Source organism: Oncorhynchus gorbuscha, linkage group LG08 (assembly GCF_021184085.1).
Source record: "Oncorhynchus gorbuscha isolate QuinsamMale2020 ecotype Even-year linkage group LG08, OgorEven_v1.0, whole genome shotgun sequence".
In the NCBI taxonomy this organism is placed as follows: Eukaryota; Metazoa; Chordata; class Actinopteri; order Salmoniformes; family Salmonidae; genus Oncorhynchus; species Oncorhynchus gorbuscha.
The window spans coordinates 19,700,542-19,721,638 of NC_060180.1; the positions used below are offsets into that span (position 1 = coordinate 19,700,542).

A 21,097-nucleotide genomic window follows, 5' to 3' on the forward strand; every position below is an offset into this window, starting at 1 on the left:
GAAGGTCAGAGACCAACGGAGATTCCTATTTTGCCATGTGGGTTGGTTAAAGTTTAAACCGCTTTTCTCAACAGTGCTCACAACTGCTTCTGACACACATGAGAAGACGGTGAACGCCTTGGATTTATTCACGCCACTTCTCATCGGAGCTGGGAGAGCGTGGTATTGGCTGGCAGTCTTCTAGCCGTGGGCATGGCAGGGTCAACACCACTGAGACAGATTGGGCCTTCAAACACGGGTGCCTAACTGGTGCTACTAATCCACATTCGTATGCATCACAAGAATCCAGTCTATTTGGGCATCCGTCATTAAAATAATCCGCATATCATCAACAGCCTGTCACCCCGATGTCGAGCCCTTGCAGGAAATAGGGCTAACTATCATGACAGGAAGAGCCTTAAAAACTGACGGGTGAGAGGAAGAAAGAAACAGGCGAGAGGGAGGTGAGCAAACCAAACGCAATTAATTAAGGAGAACGAGATCAAAACAGTAGAATGTGGCAGTGGAGCCAAGACATGATGACCTGAAATGTCTCCTGGCTGGAACAACCAATAAGCAATTCAGAGACGTCATCCAAAAAGCCACAAGGCAAGGGGAAGGCATCTTATATACTCTATTACAAACTTTACTCAGAAATCACACAAAGAGCAGGTTGAAATATTACATCAAGCTAAGTGTGATGTTGAAATACGACACTCCAGACAGAGTTGAGAAACTCAGTCAAGGGTTAGCTGCATACATAATGCATGTGCGACTACAATTTAAAGTGGAAAGCCTTTGCTGGTCCACAAAACAGAACTACAAGCATTAAGAAAACAGTACCCTCTGAGTACCCCAGCCATGTTATCTATGCCTACACTGTTATTGTCAATGTAACAACATACCAGCCATATTATATTTGTATTTTTAGCGCTGTCATTTTGATAGGGAGACGTTGTGGGTGATTAACATTGACGGGAAACACAGAAAACGAGACCCCAGAGTTGACGTATGTCTACCTTGTGAAAGTTATAATTCAACATCTCCCCTTTCCATATGTGACAAAGTTTAGCGGTACTGTCACTTTATCCAATTTAGACGTGCTGAGGAAGTTAAATGACATGGAAAACGAAGGGATCCAGCACAGCTCAACATTTTCTATTTAATGGGCCATTAGGTTGCAAGCTATTCTTGGAATGGAGCTTTTTAGGATATTAAAGAGAATAGGATGAAGTTCATGGTTGGGTGCAAGTGTGTGTGGGATTGTACGATACTTCCGCCAAAGATGTCAACAAACACAACATAAAAAACATAAAATACATGAAAATATTTCAAAAATTAATTTTATATTTATAATAAGATTGCATAGTGAATATGGCAATATGGCAACATTTTCTTGTTTCATGTTTTACATTTACATTTACATTTAAGTCATTTAGCAGACGCTCTTATCCAGAGCGACATGAATTACACAAATATTCCATTATTAATCTCCAAGTGGCCTTCGATTTGGCATTATTGAACACGTCACAAGGAGTGTCACTTCCAACTAGTGGCAGGGGTCGGCTCAGGATTCAGCAGTGGGCTGCATCATCTGTTTGTCGAACCAAACCCAACGCAGTGGCATGTTTCAGCTAAAGCAGCCACATATCCCCACTCTGTGGCTCCGGGTTTGGAATGAGATAAGAAACCAAGGAAAAGAGAATGAGTGTGCAAACACAAGAGGCCTGCACTTCTGGGAAGGAGGGAAGGGATGGAGAGAGGGAGCGATGCTGCCACTGCCACCGCCCGCCTTTGTGTACTTGATAAATTAGTGTTCGCCAACACTGCCAGATAAGAGTGCTGTTGGCGACCACTCCTCTTCTACCACTGACGCTGTTGGCGGCTTCAATACAAGAGGAACAAGCCAAGTCCACCCTGCCCCTTTTCTCCTGTTCCCTGCTCCTCCTACTGTAAACCAGCACTAAGTGAAATGTGTCAGATAGGATGCTGGGTTCTGCACATGTGACATAGCCATATTTGATCCTGTATTTTAAGCCATATCCAGAAATGAGGATTGCAAAAAAAAAAGAAAAAGCTATTGTCGGTTTATTTACGCATTGTCATTTTAATGACTATACCTACATGTACATATTACCTTGAATATAACCGGTGCCCCCGCACAATGACTGCACCGGTACCCCCAGGATATAGCCTCACGATTGTTATTTTCCTGCTGCTCTTTAATTACGTGTTAATTTTATTTCTCATTTCTTGGGGGGGTATTTCTCTCAAAACGGAATTGTTGATTAAGGGCTTGAAAGTAAGCATTTCACTGTTGTATTCGGGGCATGTGAACGGTAGAATTTGATGGTGTTGCTGGACCATCTGACAAAAAGGTGACAGTTTGATGAAAATGCTTTAAAAAGGTTCAAATAAAAGCTTACAATTCAGGCATGTCATAATTGCGCAAAAAACAGGGCCCTGGAAAGAGATTCGTCAAGTACGGGGAGGTAAGTGGGAATAAGAAGCGCGAGAGAGGCTAAAATGCCAAGCACACAGGCAGAGGTTCCCCAGAGGTGGCAGTGAGTGGCAGCAGCCTGGCACAGGGGACCATGTGGACAAACAGGGCTGGCTGGACAACTGGGGGTTTGGCTCCGATAGAGGGGGAGGTAGTAAAACTGTAGTAAACAGTGGTGGTGGTGGGGGGGTAGTTACATATCTCAATATTATTCTGGACGACTTATCGATACTTTGACTCCAAGTATTTGTTTTTTTTGTTGCTTGGTAGCGTTAGTCGTCTGTAACTGCACCAAAACTCTGGTATTTTTCCATCCTTTAGCTTGTTCTTCATCTTTCTTTAAATAGTGAGTCACCATGTTTGAAGCTGGAAACAGATTTTTTATGGAATATCTTCATAGGTGTACAGAGGCCCATTATCAGCAACAATCACTCACTCCTGTGTTCCAATGGCACGTTGTGTTAGCTAATCTAAGTTTATAATTGAAAAAGGCTAATTGATCATTAGAAAACCCGTTTGCATTATGTTAGCACAGCTGAAAACTGTTGTTCAGATTAAAGCAGCAATAAAACAAGCCTTCTTCAGAGTTGAGTATCTGGAGCACCATCATTTGTGGGTTCGATTACAGGCTCAAAATGGCCAGAAACAAAGTACTTTCTTCTGAAACTCGTCAGTCTATTCCTGTTCTGAGAAATGAAGGCTGTTCCATGTGAGAAATTGCCAAGAAACTGAAGATCTCTTACAACGCTGTGTCCTTCTGTAGCTCAGTTGGTAGAGCATGGCGCTTGTAACGCCAGGGTAGTGGGTTCGATCCCCGGGACCACCCATACGTAGAATGTATGCACACATGACTAAGTCGCTTTGGATAAAAGCGTCTGCTAAATGGCATATATTATAATACTCCCTTCACAGAACAGTGCAAACTGTCTCTAACCAGAATAGAAAGAGGAGTGGGAGGGCCAGGTGCACAGCTGAGCAAGAGGACAAGTACATCTAGTTTGAGTGTCTAGTTTGAGAAACAGATGCCTCACAAGTCCTCAACTGGCAGCTTCAATAAATAGTACCCGCAAAACACCAGTATCAATGTCAACAGTGAAGAGGTGACTCCGGGATGCTGGCCTTCTAGGAAGAGTTGCAAAGAAAAAGCCATATCAGACTGGTTAATAAAAAGAAAAGATTAAGATGGGAAAAAGAACACAGACACTGGACAGAAGAACTCTGCCTAGAAGGCCAGCATCCCGGAGTCGCCTCTTCACTGTTGACGTTGAGACTGGTGTTTTGCGGGTATTATTTAATTAAACAAATAAGATCGCGGCAAAGGGTAATGGGGGAGGACGTCAATGCCTCGTGGAAATTTTGCTTCTTTAAATATAATGTTGTTGAGTCAGCAAAAACGTAAATCAGCGATGTTTATGCTACACACCACTTTGCAGGGAATCCTTGGTCTGTCTCTGCGATTACATCGAGTCGTCTACACAGAAGTAAATAGGCTGCCACTGTCATTGTGTGTCACTGCTGGGGCCAGTGACATGTTACTAAGCCAGGGGACATGTTTCCATTCCATTTCAGCTCATCATGGGAGAAAACAGCAGGTGACCAAACAAAACTTAGAGGGCAATAAAGCAATAACAGAACTCATCGTAAGGTCCCACCACGAACACAGAGCAGCATGGTAGATCGCTAGCATGTGGCACAACAAATCCAAAAACCAACGTAGGGTTCGGAGTCTTGAAGGACATATAGTTAAATCAAATTTAAGGTTTTATGAATGACCAGTGCAGAAGAGTAGTATACACACCCTTCTATACATTGAAGAGAGGAGTCTCCCTTGCCTTAAACCTATGGAATACATGCAATAGTTATCACAACACATCTCAACGTTCCGCAGGAAACTAAACGCATTATTTAAACCAGATGTCCCTTTAACGGGATGTTCTGATCACTGAAGTCATTAACCAGACAATAACCTGCCATCTACTCATTTACAAAACAAAGGTAGAAGCATGTTCCACTATTGGCACACACGTTACAAAGGGGCACAGGATAGCGAAGGCAGTAGGTTAAATGCCAATGTTCGTTCCATTATGCAAATAGGGAAACACGGTTGTCAAAGCGCGTTCATGTGACAGATGAAGTTTGAAATATTGGAAGAGGGGAGATCTAATATGCAACAACTAACATGGGTTGATAATATGACTAGGATTGTGCCTTTGGCTACTGGACAATGAAAGACAGTTGATATAAAATAATTGCCTCCACAGATATGGTCTGATTTTGGCTCGGCTACTTTGAAGCAAGGTAAGACATTCCTCATAATATGAAGTAAAACGTTCAGGTTTCAAACAAAACGTTTTGAAAAACGCACACTGCCTCCAGCTCATTGCAAAGTGACGCGTGACGCAGTGACAAAGCCTGCCTTCCGTTGCCTATGCATTTGCTGTTTGAGATGCTGCAGCAGCAGCAGCTCTTGCTATCCAACAGATTTTCCATTTCCTCTCAAAGGCTCCATATGTTGTAGGCCTACGCATGTGTTAAATAAGATACATAACGAATATACTGTACATGGCCAACTTAATTCCACTAAATTATGCAAACTAACCTATAGACCGATGAGCATGACCAGTCAAATGTATTTCCATCGACTGATATTTCCACCAATGAATAGGTTCAAATGCATTATTTTGCAATGGGATTTTTCCTTCTTCTCCCAGACAATAGGGCTTTATCAGCCGTTCTATTTATTTCTATCGTCCAAAAGCTGTCTAGCATGCAAACTAGAGCATAATATAAGGCTCATTGATAATCATTGACGCCATTCTGCTTGAAATAAGTTGGACCGGGAACTAGTGAGAAATGATTCAAAGCAATTACCAGTCCCAAATAAGTGGGCCCTACCGCATGCAGAAATGCTGCTGACGTGGTAAAATCAGTTGGTAATGACTTACATTTCTCATAGAGGAAAAATAGACCTTTCCCAAACATCAATGTACAGACAAGCCCAGAGAACCTGCTTATGCAACCATTTGATTGTGGTAATGTCTCGACCCAGAGGGGCATCATTTTCATATGTTCGGAGAAGCAATAAGAGCTTCAAATGGTGCGAGGGTATGGAAAACTTATTCACCCTGGGTCCCAAAAGTCCCATTATTCTCATGCCATTTTTCACCACTATTATTCATTATCATCATCATTAGTATGGTAATCTCTATCCAATTCTATAATATATAGTCATATTTAGTGGTACTTCATTGCTTGTTGGCTTCCACAGATATTAATCCCCAAAATTGGTAAAGCCTTGTGAGCTGGTAATAAACTTCAAATCCAACCATCAACAGTTAGACTGTTGGCTAACTGTAATCAGTGAGGTCATATGTCCCTTTAGTTTCCAAGACTATACAGTACTCTACAATAAGCCAGCTATCCTTGAGCTGCGTAAACTTTGTGAACTCCAACATGACCACAGTGGCATATGGGTGGTTGAAGAAACGGTGTTTAAATAAACGTTTTAAAAAATTCGGACATTCGAACCCCTGTCATATTTGCCAGCCCCTCCATTTTAACTAACCCCAAAATCACATTGCCTTCTACCTCCTGCATTACTCTCCTTCCAATTCAGAGCCCTGCTATCCCCGTAGAGGAGCAGGCCTTCTCCCTGTAATTAGAGCTGACAAGTCCAGGACTGACGCTTGGTATTTCATAGTGAGGGGAGTCAGCGGGATCCACGCCTCCACACAGTGAAAAGAGGGATTTAAAAAGGGCACCTGTAAAGAAAAGGACACCCCTGTGATGTAAATTAGTGTACAGGGGTGCAAATGGGGTACCTGCGCCATGGCACGTCAGAAAAACATGTGCTGTGCTTTCAGCGCATGTTTTGACGTTTAAAAAAAAAAAAATCATTTTGGATATTAATCCCATTTTTCCCCCCCTCTCCCCCAATCTGTTTGACGCTCTCCCTCTTATTTTCCCAATCTGTCTTCCGTCCATGGGGAGGGAGCAGCGATGCGCATGGTGGCAGACCTGATGAGAAAAGAAAGTGTGCTTTCGCTGGGCAGGTTGAGGCGGGCTGTGTCAGAGCCCAGGAGATCCCTCAGCTCTGGACACTTAGGGAGACGACGGGGAGTGTGCCAGAGTGGACTGAGACTGACAGGCAGGGCACAACACAGGAGAGATGAGAGGATGAGCAAATGTCAAACAAAGGGAAGTGAAGAGGAATTACCAACCATGAGATCTGCCAGGGAGAGGGGTCTAAAGGCTGATCTGCTGCTTTGAATGGATTATTTTATCTTGAGAACATTTTTTAACTAAGCAAGTTTCTGAAAAACTTTTTATTCTTCAGCAACATCAATAGAAGTGGTTAGCGTGAGAATATTGGTTTCTTGTTTGTCAAGTAGGCATATCTATACCAGGGAATGAAACAATTTGGGATGGTGGATACATTTTAGGGACAAATTCAATGGAGACAAAAAGCCATAATCAAGTTAAAGTTGTTTGTTTCTAATCAAGACAAAAATCTGAACCGTAACAAATCTTCCCCAGTCCCCTTGAGAACAAGTCGTTCCTCTGGGTGCAATAAAACACCAGGGATCCTAATCATTTTACCACAGTTGTAATTTGACTCATGGAATTGGAGTCATTACGGTTCCCAGGCAACCAATTTGGAGATAATGTAGAATTTGCCCTGCTGATAATTGCCATTAATTGCCGTGTAATTCCCCAGCATTGGAGTGATTGGTATATGTGGATCCTAATGATCAGTGAGGTGTTCATCCATTCATCACTGTTTGAGGCATTCCTCTCATGGAATGTTTGAGTGCTGACCATCCACTAAAGCTGGTCAAACATTCTGCGCAAAGCCAGGGCTGAGGAGAGTTCTACCATTGGCTCGAAAGTAGACACTGGACGACAAGGGTTCAGGTTAATAGAATTTTAGGAGTGGGGCTATCAGTGATCTGGTGCCAAAAAAGACAAACAACAAATAAACTGGTTCATACAACAAGATGTAAGCCAATGTAGCATGCATTAATCCACTCAAATGTAAGCCTCAGTTGATCTATTCAGATCAGGTAGCAATTTCAACATTGCTGCAAACAGCACGACCAATCAATACTGCGCTCTGGTGCAAGCTCAGTAATGTCTAGGTAATGACAGTTAGAAATTCCCTGCTGCCACAACAAAACTGCTGAGAACAGGATATGACTTTCATAGGTCTTCATAAGACCTGCCATGCACTTCATTTACCGTTAATGGGCATAAAATCAAGTTAAGTGACGTTAACCAGGTTAGTATTGAGTCGTCCCTGGGAGTGGATTGTGGCGAGGGAGCGTGGGTGAGGTCTATCACCCCTTTCCTCCAGTCTCTGCCTCAGCGCCCTATGAGAGGGCAGCTGGAAGCGTAACGGTTGGGGATCTGAGTCACCAGTGCCAACCTCCTAACCAGGTCTCCCTTCTTCCTAGGAGGCAAAAGGAAGTTATGGAGCAGCTGTATCTACAGTGGTGTCCTTGCCAACCCCCATCAAAATCCCATTACTGAGCTCTCTGTGGACCAGGCTTCTGAGGAGTACTGGAATGTAGAGCAGAGTGCTGTGCTGCTAAAACTGTGCAAGCGTACATGTATGTTACACTAGCGGTACGATCTGTTTGCAAAGCAGAGAAATCCTTTAGGTAAGTAGTGGACCGTCATGGTCATGGCTTGCTAAGACCACATTCCAAAAAGGCTTGTTTGAAATGTGGGTCTGAACATGGGTCTGATCATGCTGTTTAATCAGCTTCTTGATATGCCACACCTGTCAGTTGGATGACAAAGGGGAAATGCTCACTAACAGGGATGAAAACAAATTAGTGCACAACATATTTTGAGAAGTAAACTTTTTGTGCGTATGGACTAATTCTGTGAGCTTTTATTTCAACACCTTACATGTTCGTTTATATGATTGTTCAGTGTATATAGTATCAGAAAGAGCATATTCTACATTTGAATCTATGACACTGACCTTTGTCAAGTAACTCAATTCAAGAGGTGAAGCTCGATTTTGAAATATCACTTCTTCCAAGAACATCCCGCTGTTAATGTGTTCAGTACATGAACACTTGCGGGGCAGCATTGCTCTGGATACTAAGCAAAGACAAGTAACATAATAAGCTTAAAATATGCTAGGCTGAAAGACCAGGCAGTTCTAGTGTTAAAAATACGTAGTGTACCTTCACAGACAAACATGCCATAGCCGAGGTACTTTCAAGGGTAGCCTATATGACTGTGGTAGTTATAACTTAATTGCCCGGCCCAAGCGGTCACACAGTGCCTTCAGAAAGTATTCACACCCCTTGACTTTTTGCACATTTTGTTTTGTTACTAAGTGGGATTATAATGGACTGAAAAGTGTTACAAATATATCTTGATTAGATAAGTATTCAACCCACTGAGTAAATACATATACACTGCTCAAAAAAATAAAGGGAACACTAAAATAACACATCCTAGATCTGAATGAATGAAATATTCTTAAATACTTTTTTCTTTACACAGTTGAATGTGCTGACAACAAAATCACAAAAATTATCAATGGAAATCCAATTTATCAACCCATGGAGGTCTGGATTTGGAGTCACACTACAGGCTGGTCCAACTTTGATGTAATGTCCTTAAAACAAGTCAAAATGAGGCTCAGTAGTGTGTGTGGCCTCCACGTGCCTGTTTGACCTCCCTACAACGCCTGGGCATGCTCCCGATGAGGTGGCGGATGGTCTCCTGAGGGATCTCCTCCCAGACCTGGACTAAAGCATCCGCCAACTCCTGGACAGTCTGTGGTGCAATGTGGCGTTGGTGGATGGAGCGAGACATGATGTCCCAGATGTGCTCAATTGGATTCAGGTCTGGGGAATGGGCGGGCCAGTCCATAGCATCAATGCCTTCCTCTTGCAGGAACTGCTGACACACTTCAGCCACATGAGGTTTAGCATTGTCTTGCATTAGGAGGAACCCAGGGCCAACCAGCATATGGTCTCACAAGGGGTCTGAGGATCTCATCTCGGTACCTAATGGCAGTCAGGCTACCTCTGGCGAGCACATGGAGGGCTGTGCGGCCCCCCAAAGAAATGCCACCCCACACCATGACTGACACACCGCCAAACCGGTCATTGCTGGAGGATGTTGCAGGCAGCAGAACATTCTCCATGGTGTCTCCAGACTCTGTCACGTCTGTCACATGTGCTCAGTGTGAACCTGCTTTCATCTGTGAAGAGCACAGGGCGCCAGTGGCGAATTTGCCAATCTTGGTGTTCTCTGGCAAATGCCAAACGTCCTGCATGGTGTTGGGCTGTAAGCACAACCCCCACCTGTGGATGTCGGGCCCTCATGGAGTCTGTTGCTGACCGTTTGAGCAGACACATGCACATTTGTGGCCTGCTGGAGGTCATTTTGCAGGGCTCTGGCAGTGCTCCTCCTGCTCCTCCTTGCACAAAGGCAGAGGTAGCGGTCCTGCTGCTGGGTTGTTGCCCTCCTACGGCCTCCTCCACGTCTCCTGATGTACTGGCCTTTCTCCTGGTAGCGCCTCCATGCTCTGGACACTACGCTGACAGACACAGCAAACCTTCTTGCCACAGCTCGCATTGATGTGCCATCCTGGATGAGCTGCACTACCAAAGCCACTTGTGTGGGTTGTAGACTCCGTCTCATGCTACCACTAGAGTGAAAGCACCGCCAGCATTCAAAAGTGACCAAAACATCAGCCAGGAAGCATAGGAACTGAGAAGTGGTCTGGTCACCACCTGTAGAACCAATCATTTATTGGGGGTGTCTTGCTAAATGCCTATAATTTCCACCTGCTGTCATGTGAAATTTATTGTCAATCAGTGTTGCTTCCTAAGTGGACAGTTTGATTTCACAGAAGTGTAATTGACTTGGAGTTACATTGTGTTGTTTAAGTGTTCCCTTTATTTTTTTGAGCAGTGTACAATCAATTTTGCAGAATGTGTTGACAGGCACTCACTATAGGCAGCATGCATGTTGAGTTCGAAAAAGTCACTGCAAAATATAAAAACCATTCTGCCCACACCTCAACAGAAATGTTTTACCTCAACAGAAATGTTTTGAAAATTGCCGTCGCTCTTTCAGAAACTGTCAAGGCCTAATGACCATAGTTCCAAATTATACAGCAAACAAAGAGCGTTATTGTCACCATGTTAATGGAAGGCACTTTTCAGGCGGCGTTTTAATGCTTGTTAGTACTCGCACAATTTTGCGACAGGTTTGATTTATAACAGGAAAGGTGTATGTATGGCTCGCACCAAGTTTACAAGACTCAATATTTTTTCCCGTGCACAGACTTTCCTGAAATGGCGCAACTCTTATGAGGGCCGACATCTTTCTACAGCCTTTCACCTCTTAGCCACCTATTCCTTTCCTCCCCCTCTTCTTCCACACCTCTCCCTTCGCAGGTATGATAGTCGAGCTATCCTTGACAAAGGGAGACATTTTGCCACCGTGCAGCATTGAGGAAGGGGTCACTTCACCCCCCCCCCCCATCCCCACTTTACTCTCTCGCTCCCCTCTTTTTTTCTGTTTGGTGCTCAACCAGCCCCCACAGCAGAAGAGGAGGAGATGGCAGAAAGAGTCCCTCCTCCCTCCCTCCCTCCTGCCGCCACAGCCACCAGGACCTGGCCTCTTTCCCTCTGCTTGGTTATGCAATGCACGGCTCTCCCACGGCACGTCTTGCACAGGGGACCCACCACAACACAGCTGCCACCAGCTGCAGACCCACACAGCAACAGCTACGCAGCAGCACTCCGGCTTTCCAGCTCTCCGGTTGTTCACAAACAGCTCTGGGATTTTACTGGCTCTTTGGAATAACACTTGCTGTGGCGTGGGCTGTCTGTAGTATCAATCGATTGTTCTACAGCGGACTGGAGGCGCGGTAGTAGTTGCCGCAAGCACTAGCTGCTCCAGAGTAACCATGCGCGGCTGTAGCTCCGGGTTTCAGCGGCAGGCGAGAGAGAAGCGCCTCTGAAAGGCACTAATTGCTCTGCTCCAGAAAGAGGGAAGCAAGGAAGGACGGAAGGAGAGAAGGGGTGGGGGCGTGTACATTTGTCACAGAGACTGGGGCTCTCTCTTTGAGCTGCTAAGAGGGTCAAAGAGCCGAGGAGGAAGAGGGGGGCTGTGGTGGAATTGGAGAGAGTGGGGCAGTAGGATGGGGAGAGTAGTGGTGAGGGGGAGCGTAAGAAGCCCCCTAGTGCTTCAGCTTTGGTTGTGGAGACCCGAGGAATAAAATAAAAGCAAAAAGGAGACAATACCGCAACCAAAACCAAGGCAGTATATAACCAAGGGGGTGGCGCAGAGGACTGGAGAATTCATCCGGGCAAGAAGGGGGGTGGTTTTCACAGAGAGCAGTGTCTGCGTACAGTGCCGCACACCAAGACGCAGTTTGGAGCACGGATCTCCTTTTCTTTTCTTTACCACATATTCCTCTTTCGGTGACGCTGGGAGCGTGGGTACCCAGCCAGCTTCCCCCCGTCCCCCCCCCCAAATGCAGGCTCCTGTGTGTGGCCATGCTTCTCCGCTGAGGACCCAAAAGCATGCTGGATGTCACCCAGCTCCTCACACGCCTTAGGGTAAGACACCTTTTTCACCCCTCATCTCTTCTCTTTCAATTATGTCTCTTTTCTGAAATATGGTAGGATCTGCCTGTTTCAGAGGGGGGCTGCTTATTGTTGACGCTGGTGATGTTTTGGCTGTATGCTCTGCGCTGCCTGCTTCTCAGCACTGGCTGGCTGTGGCATGGTTTACCTGCTTGTAGATTTCCCTGGAGGGCTGGCACTAGCCAGAGCCCCTGTCCTCTCCCTTCATACTTCTCAGTAGGGACATCATGCTCAGGAAATCAACTTAGACGGAGGGGAGGGGAGAGAATCATGAACCACCTTCGGGGAAAAAGAGGGTGGATTGTAAGGGGCTCATTAAAACCATGATCCAGTGTTACTGAACATTTGCGGAGGTTAAACATTTTCAATGCGGATAGACCGTAAGGGATGCCAAATATTAGGAATCTATTGCGGTGGGCAGAGCAACAGCTACAGCAGGTAATAAACAGTGGCATTTGCAGTTAAATCTCCATTGTGCTGTGCATGTCTATTGTTTTGTTCGATCACCATTGATTTCTTCTTGAGGATTCTGTTGGCGAGGCTAGCCGAGGGCTTTTTGGTTCAGTTTTCCCCAGGGTGTCGTATAAAGCACATGGAGCAGAGGACTAGTGGGGAGGGGAGTTGGATGCATCATAGCAGTGCAGCATTAAACTGCAACATCTAAATTCATTCCCATTGTCTGTGTTCACTCCGGATTATGGGCTTGCGTTCCATTTCTCTTATCTAATGTTCATTTCTCTGTATGTGCCTCCATGTCAGGTGGGCTGCCTCGGTCTCTCTCTCCCCCTCTGCAGATAAGTGCCAGCAGCACCCTTGCCAGGTTGGGCGAGCGTCATGGCCATGGGCCCAACGGTCATCACTATTGAGGAGGTGCGGGCGCTAGAGAGCAAGGAGGAGCAGGAGGAGTCCATCTTGGCGCTGCTGGGAATCGTTGGCACCTTCCTTAACCTCTTCGTCATTGTCTTTGTTTACATCTACACCGTTGTGTGAGCCAAACCAGAGTGGGAGTGATCCCCCAAACGACAAGGCACAAACCAAGCTTCCATCTAACCCCAACCAACGTATACTGGATTTTACATGCCAAGCTCCTACTCCCTCTAACTAGGTATTAGTTATTAAAAAAAGGTGCAAACGACAAGATATTAAAATAGGAGGGGGGAGCAGTTTCCTCACACAGAGATTGAGGGTGGACAGTTCCGTGGGAGATGGCATCTCACAGCCATGAACCAGGGAGATAATAGTGAGCTGGTGGACACATCAGGACCATGGCTGTGCTGGATCCAGGAGGGGGCGATAGAAAGGGTTGGGCTGCAGGCCAGCACAAGCCTGGGGGGAACTAACTTCACCTTGGACTCATTAGAATGAGGGAAACGGACAGTGTTACCGACCAATCTCCTTTGTCAAGTGGATTTTTAAAAAACAGACAAAGGGATATTGACGTCACTGGTCCGGATGGTTTCAGGGGCATGGCGTGGTGCTGTAATGTACTGTGCTGCTTGCCGTCAGATAGGCTACACACACCAAAGTGTTAGTCACCGCTTCTCATGATATGAGACATCACAACAGAGAGATACACCATCTCTCTGTCTATTTCGTCTCCACAAGAACTGATCTGCAAAGAGAGCAGAAGGAGTGGAAATGACAATTACACATTTAAATTCAAATCGACCACCTGGAGATCTGCAATAAAAAGGCAAGTGGGAGAGAGAGATATTTTTTACAAAAAGGAGAGTCTGCTGTGGTGATCAAATCATCCGCAGGGGTGGAAAGTAACTTGTGGGCACTGGCAAAAAGCTCCATTCCGCAATTACTAATACATAAGGCCAGACTTAATGTTCTCTCTCTTTCTGCATCTCTTTCCACGTTCTGTTCGGTTATTTTGATGTAGGCTATTTGTTCATGTTGATTTCAGGGTAGTGTCAGCGATTCAGTTTCTGTATAAAAATCAAAGCTTTTATAAACACATGAATAAACTAAACTCTAGATGTACTGTGCAATAGGGAACATTTTTACAATAAAATGAGAATATATGAATTAGACTCAAGCCTCATCTATGATGGATTCTGTGGGAGAATGTAGGCATAAGCAAAAGCATGTGCTTATGTGAGATACAATGCATTGATGCCAGTAAGATACATAATATGGTGAAGAAGTACATCATGTCTTCATGCTTAGAGCATGTTCCAGGACTTTATCAGCTTTATCAGGATTCTGAGCTTCTTCAAATATCACCAAAAAGGTCAGGGTGGCATGCTCCCAGTCACATGCAACATGGGGGAAATCATTTAACCTCCACTAGCATGTGTATCCTGCATTCTAACGAGAAAGGTTGAGCGTGGGTCAGATCGGCTCGGTTTCAGATGTGCGTTCCAGATGGCAGTCGACACATCACAACATTTTAATTGTCAGTTGCTCCTACCTGCATGGGGTGTGTGTGTGTGTGTGTGTGTGTGTGTGTGTGTGTGTGTGTGTGTGTGTGTGTGTGTGTGTGTGTGTGTGTGTGTGTGTGTGTGTGTGTGTGTGTGTGTGTGTGTGTGTGTGTGTGTGTGTGTGTGTGTGTGTGTGTGTGATGTGCACATCGTGTCTGAATCAATATGGACAAGGTCATACAAGATGAATAAAGCAGCTAGTAATACAGCCTAAGTAACTACACAAGAAGTGAACAAATCACATGGTTGGAAAACAACACGTTACAAAACCAAACTGCGTACTGTAATCAGACTGGCAGTAGACTGGCCTTAGTGAAGAGCTCAGTGACTTTCAACGTGGCACCGTCATAGGATGCCACCTTTCCAACAAATCACTTAGTCAAATTTCTGCTCTGCTTGAGCTGCCCCGGTCAACTGTAAGTGCTGTTATTGTGAAGTGGAAATGTCTAGGAGCAACAACGGCTCAGCCGCAAAGTGGTAGGCCACACAAGCTCACAGAATATGACCGCCGAGAGCTGAAGCGCGTTAAAATCGTCTGTCCTTGGTTGCAACACTCACTACAGAGTACCTCTGGAAGCAGCGTCAACACAAGAACTGTTCTCTGAGAGCATCATGAAATGGGTTTCCATGGCTGAGCAGCTGCACACAAGCCTAAGATCACCATGCGCAATGCCAAACGTTGCCTGGAATGATGTAGAGCTCGCGGACATTGGACTCTGGAGTAGTGGAAAAACGCGTTCTCTGGAGTGACGAAACACGCTTCACCATCTGTCAGTCGAATGACGAATCGGGGTTTGGCGGATGCCAAGACAACACTACCTGCCCGAATGCATAGTGCCAAATGTAAAATTTGGTGGAGAAGGAATAACGGTCTGGGACTGTTTTTCGTGTTTCGGGCTAGGCCCCTTAGTTCCAGTGAAGGGAAATTTTAACGCCACAGCATACAATGACATTCTAGACAATTCTGTGCTTCCAACTTTGTGACAACAGTTTGGGGAAGGTCCTTTCCTGTTCCAGCATGACAATGCCCCTGTGCACAAAGTGAGGTCCATACAGAAATGGTTTGCCGAGATCAGTGTGGAAGAACTTGACTGGCTTGCACAGAGCCCTGACGTCAACCTTATCGAACATGTTTTGAATGAATTGGAACCCCGACTGTGAGCCAGACCTAATCGCCCAACATCAGAGCCCGACCTCACGAATGCTCGTGGCTGAATGGAAGCAAGTCCCTGCAACAATGTTCCAACATCTAGTGAAAAGCTTCCCAGAAGAGTGGAGGCTCATAACAGCAAAGGGGGGACCATCTCCATATTAATGCCGATGATTTTGGAATGAGATGTTCGACGAGCAGGTATCCACATAGTTTTGATAATGTACGTACTGTTTAATAATCTGTTAAAAGAATGGTCCAAGGCACTGTATCCCAGTGCAAGAGGCGTCACTGCAGTACCTGGTTCGAATGCAGGCTGCATCACATCTGGCCGTGAGTGGGAGTCCCATAGGGCGGCGCACAATTGGCCCAGTGTCGTCCAGGTTTGGCCGTCATTGTAAATAAGAATTTGTTCTAGACCGCCTTGCCTAGTTAAATAAAGGTTATATAAAATAAATGCGTACCATTTAACAAGCTGTTTAAAAGCATTGACTACATGCATACTGTTGAACAAGCGGTTCCTAACACACAGCGCACATACTCAAGGATGGAAGTGAAGGGGAGAAGGGTTATGTTTGAGGGTAGGAGGGGAGCGAGCCAGGGGAGAAAGGACATTTTCAATTAAAATAAATGAGTTTCGCAGTGACATTAAAAGGTATTACCTCTCACTAATGGCTTAACATCCTGTGATGGAGTGCGTGGCGGCTGCGTAATGCGTCCCAAAAGGATTGCCAAGACACCGATGACTAATGTGGAACAATACGCAAGCAGCGCGGCCGAGCTGGGAGATTAGCAGGAGGAATGAGTGCGGCCTGAGGCGGGTAGTCGGACTGAGGGTTAGAGGGAGGGAGGGAACAGGGGCCACGCTAAACAATGGGACACAACAGGGTTTCCCCTCGGTGCCTCTTAGGAGTGCAGGGGCAGGCTGGGCTAAGATATACATCAAGGCAGCTATTAGGCATCACACTGAGGATGAAGAGGATGAATGAAGACAAACAGCAGTGTGGTGTAGTAGCCTTAATGATGTTTTTAATGTAAACTAGTATGGTATCCCTTTTATAAAGCTAGTTGCAAGGCTTTTAATGTAGCGACACTGGATGAATGGTGCATGGTATGAGAACGGGTTTGGACTGCAGCCTTATCTCAAAATATTTCATAGAAAGACTGACGTGTGTGGGTTTGGTGTCATTCATGATGCAAAGGTATCTGCACTTTTCGGAAAACACCACACAATCCAAGCGGCAAGGATCTAGGCCAACATTCCAAGGAATTTCATGACTCTTTCTACGTGCATACTGGAGGGGAAAAAATGCAAAGGCTTTGAAGGTAAATGGTATACAAAGTGAAAGCAGTGCATTATGTAGGAATGAGATGGAGGTTTATAACAGTTGATCCTGGCCTATGAGGCAGAGTAGAACATCATCCCTGTGTCACCAGGGCAACACTCCTACTGAATACCAAGTCTTCCTCTGACACACACACACACACACACACACACACACACACACACACACACACACACACACACACACACACACACACACACACACACACACACACACACACACACACACACACACACACACACACACACACACACACACACACACACACACCTCCCAGGGCTGCTTGCCCCCTACCTTGCTCTTAATGCTTTTTGATAGGAACACCCCATCCCCCCACTCCTCAGTACAGCAAGTTATTAAAAAAGAGACACGGCAGGACTGCTCTTAGGTCTCTTCCCACTTTTTCATTACCAGCGGGCCCCTTGACATTTATTGACAGCTCATGGCTCTGAGGGCTGGCGCCGACACAACAGAGTGAGATGAGCCCTTGGCTTCCATCAGCGCTCACACACTGAACTGACTTAACTGACCATATTGCACAGTTGATAAATCACTAAAAACACAATTTGTAATTAAATTGGGTGTTAAAATGTGTCAATTGATTTGTCCATTTTAAAAAGGCAAATGTTTCTTTGCTTTTTGTCATCATAAAGGAGTTTAGGTTTGTGGGTTTGGCAGGGGGCCTGGACGCAGCTGAATATGAGAGAACATTTTAGAGGCCCCTATCTTGGTTGTACATTACACAGCACATATCCAGTGTGTGACAATACATTTTATTTTTTACATTTTTGCATCAGAGAATTTTGTAGTTTTTCAGCTGAGAGAATATTTAGTTTAAAAGCAAATTCCCTGTAATTCTACATATTCTGCCATGGAGCTAAGAGAATGTTGCAGTTTTAAAGCTAATTTCCTACAATTATATGCAATTTGCCATGGCTAAGGCTGTGTCATTATGCTCAAAAATAAAATATATACTGTTAACATTGTTTTTTGAATTTTCTATGGTCCAGCCTTTATTTGTGATTTTAGTTCTCACAGACTATATATTTTTTTAAAGTATATAGGTCCATTATCTTTCCTACATACTTTATATCTGGTAGTTGTTTAAATTGATACTGAATGGATTTTTCCATCCGGAAGAATAAAACAAATCTCTGCCGCCTAGGAGGCCCGCCCGAGAACTTCAATGGCAGAAAAACTCCTGCCATTACTACAACACAGGAGAAAGGAGTGTGACAATGAAAAAGGAGGAAGTAAACTTTTACTTAATAGCAGGCAGCCACAGCTGCATGTTTGCACACCACGCGTGACCGTGTCTGAGACATTTACCAGATAATGAGGACCAATTACAATACTCATCTCTTTATCTGTTTGTTATTTAATTATGAGACCAGGGGCGCTTTAAATTCACACCAGCACACAGACGCTCCTGTGAATACACACACACTAACAGCGTCGGACAAAGAGGCAGTTGCGGCTATATACACACAGAGCTATGAGCTGCCACCACCTGATATGCAACACAAAGCAAGTCCTTGTGAATGGAGGCTACGTTGATATCGGCCAACCTGCCAATTTTAGTTCAGAACAAACAGCTTTTTGGGGGGGGGGGTGAGTCAACGCACATTGGTGAAATAAAACATGCTAATAATCTGTCCATAGAACACTAATGTATCCTGTGATGGGGTCGTTAGAAGTCGTGTATTTGTAGAAACAACACAATGAAAAGGTTTGTTCAAGGTTCTTTTATTTCCTTGGCAGTGTACCAACTTTCCATTTTATTCCTGGCAATAGCAGAAGGTCCGTGAGCAACATTTTTCTGTTTCTATTCATTAATGACTGGACAAAAACAAGCATCCATTAAAATGTCCACAACATGTGGACAGAACCACTGATTCCACTATCCCCAAAAGAGAGAAAATATATTATACTCTCTCACAGACCGTGGAAAGCCTAAACGTGTGGGGGATTGGTTGGGTGGACTGAACACTCCTATTAAGAGGGGTTTGGGATGTATCCTCACTGAGGTTATCAGCCAACTGAAAGAACACAAGCCTGCATGCCCCTCTGGAAACCTGAAGCTGAAGAGACAGAAAACCTAGTCAGAGCAATGGACCGAGCCAACATCTAGCTCAGGTGATCAGTTAACTCTGGGTCAACCCTTGTCCCCCCAGGGACTAGGGATTACCTTCGCAGATTACCACCGTATCCTGCCTTCACAGAAAGCCCATCACACTCCAATTACATCACAGAGTACTGACTCCCCACAGACAGTACTGTAGAATTATGATGGTACATGTTCGGAATAAGAATGACCTTGACTCAACTTCTCTATAACTATACTTGAGAGATAAAGGGTTCTCAGAACAAATTCTAACAAAGACGTCCGTTGTATATTCAAAAATATAAAATCAAATGGTTCAATATAGATTAGAGAATAAGTTCTTATCGAGAATGAGTTCCTATCTTCAAAAGAATTAATCCATTTGCCACACAATAATTACCACCTAACTAAGTCACAAGTAACCTAATCAAATTAGACAGTATATGTTCTGTCGCATGAAAAGACAGAATTATAAGACAGAAGCAATAGCTATTGATAGACTGTAAATTACTTTATATTACTGTTTTATATAATTACTGTTTTATATAATTATATCCTCTAAGCATGAATAGATTGTTTTGATATACTCTCCGATATTGAAAGTAGTGTTATGTTAAAGTTGTGGATTCGAGCAGTGCCATTATTTAGTGGACTGCGGTGGACTATAGGAATGTCTACTCGCAGGAACTCAAGACCTCTCCTGACTGATATGAAGTCCTGTGATACGCACAGAGAGATCATTGGTAATGAGTACTGAAGTACATCTTTGTGGAAGGGAGGGAAGTGAGAGCCAAGGGTGTAAGTGTCGTATGTATGCATTCAACTGGTAAATCTTCACTGAGCAAACACTTGAAACATCCCTTGGAATTTCAGGGCTCTTTTGAATGATAAATATATGTATTATATATTGAGATATTGGTCTTCTCATCACCATGTCAGAGGAAGATACTGCAGCTCCATCTGCTGTCTCATCAAGCAATGATCAACTCACACACACACACATCTAGCTCTCACTGCAATTTACCAGGTAGCCTAGAAGCAGAAAGGACAAAGCAATGCACATAAGATGACCACCTCATCCAATAGCCTACTACGTTTCCCGTAACATCTGACCCTGACACTGTCTTTTACTTCTACTCGACAACAAAAGCTGGTCGCTCATTATTTTCCAATAAAAGGTTCATTACATTGTCTGAGACCAGGAGAAGCCATTGAGAAATGCAGCACTGGAATAGAAAGTAAAGGGCAGCATCTTTCTTCATAAGCACCGTTGATATGTTCAATCAGTCAAATAGATTGTTGTGGGATTTGCCATCGAGTTTCCCCTTCAGTTAAAGGCACAGTCATCCTTAACGGGAGTTACCGTAACCTACATGGAAAGTTACAAGATGAAGACTAAAGAAGAAGAGGGTTCACTCACCGGAGTCGTTGCGTAGGTAGGAGGACATGGCTGGAATGAGGCAGGACTGGCTGAGCAGCTCCTGCAGGACTGTGGGAAGGGCGTTGCTGTTGTGGCCCCTGCTCTCCCCTGTAGGGGCCTCTCCGTGGCTCACACAGTTTGCTGGGTTGATGTAGCTGGCCAGCACCTGGCGGACAGGGGGAGAATAAGTGGAGTACACCCAATTTTAGCAAAACATATAGGCCTTTCTCTGTGGTAACTACACAGCAATGACTTGTGTAAAAGTAAGTGCATAGGTCTTCCCATTGTTAGCTAATTGACACTTTGTGCCATGTGGTAAAACCATCAGGATGTACTACACCCAGCTAGGCCTAGAGGACTCTTACCTGTAGCAGACAGGTGACATGCTCCTCCTCCAGCCTCTGCTTGGTGAGGGCCTGCTCCACGTCCCAGCCTGAGGCAGTGGAGCCTGTACCGAAACCAGTGCCCTTCGCCCAGTACAGCTGCTGCTGCTCCTCACTGGTGCCCCCTCCATGACCACTGGACACTGTGGGCTGGGGC

At 44.9% G+C, this 21,097-nt stretch overlaps 1 protein-coding gene across 18 annotated transcripts in view; it reads right to left on the reverse strand.

Annotated features, from left to right (window-relative positions):
• The window catches only part of LOC124041292 (baculoviral IAP repeat-containing protein 6-like), a 157,885-nt gene that overhangs the window by 47,884 nt on the left and 88,904 nt on the right, over positions 1-21,097 (reverse strand). For all 18 annotated transcript variants that reach the window (XM_046358720.1, XM_046358726.1, XM_046358732.1 and 15 more), the window contains 2 exons: positions 20,923-21,090; positions 20,558-20,723 (listed from right to left, as the gene is read on the reverse strand). In XM_046358720.1, the coding sequence (XP_046214676.1) occupies positions 20,558-20,723; positions 20,923-21,090 (334 nt within the window). The remainder of the gene's footprint in view (positions 1-20,557; positions 20,724-20,922; positions 21,091-21,097) is intronic.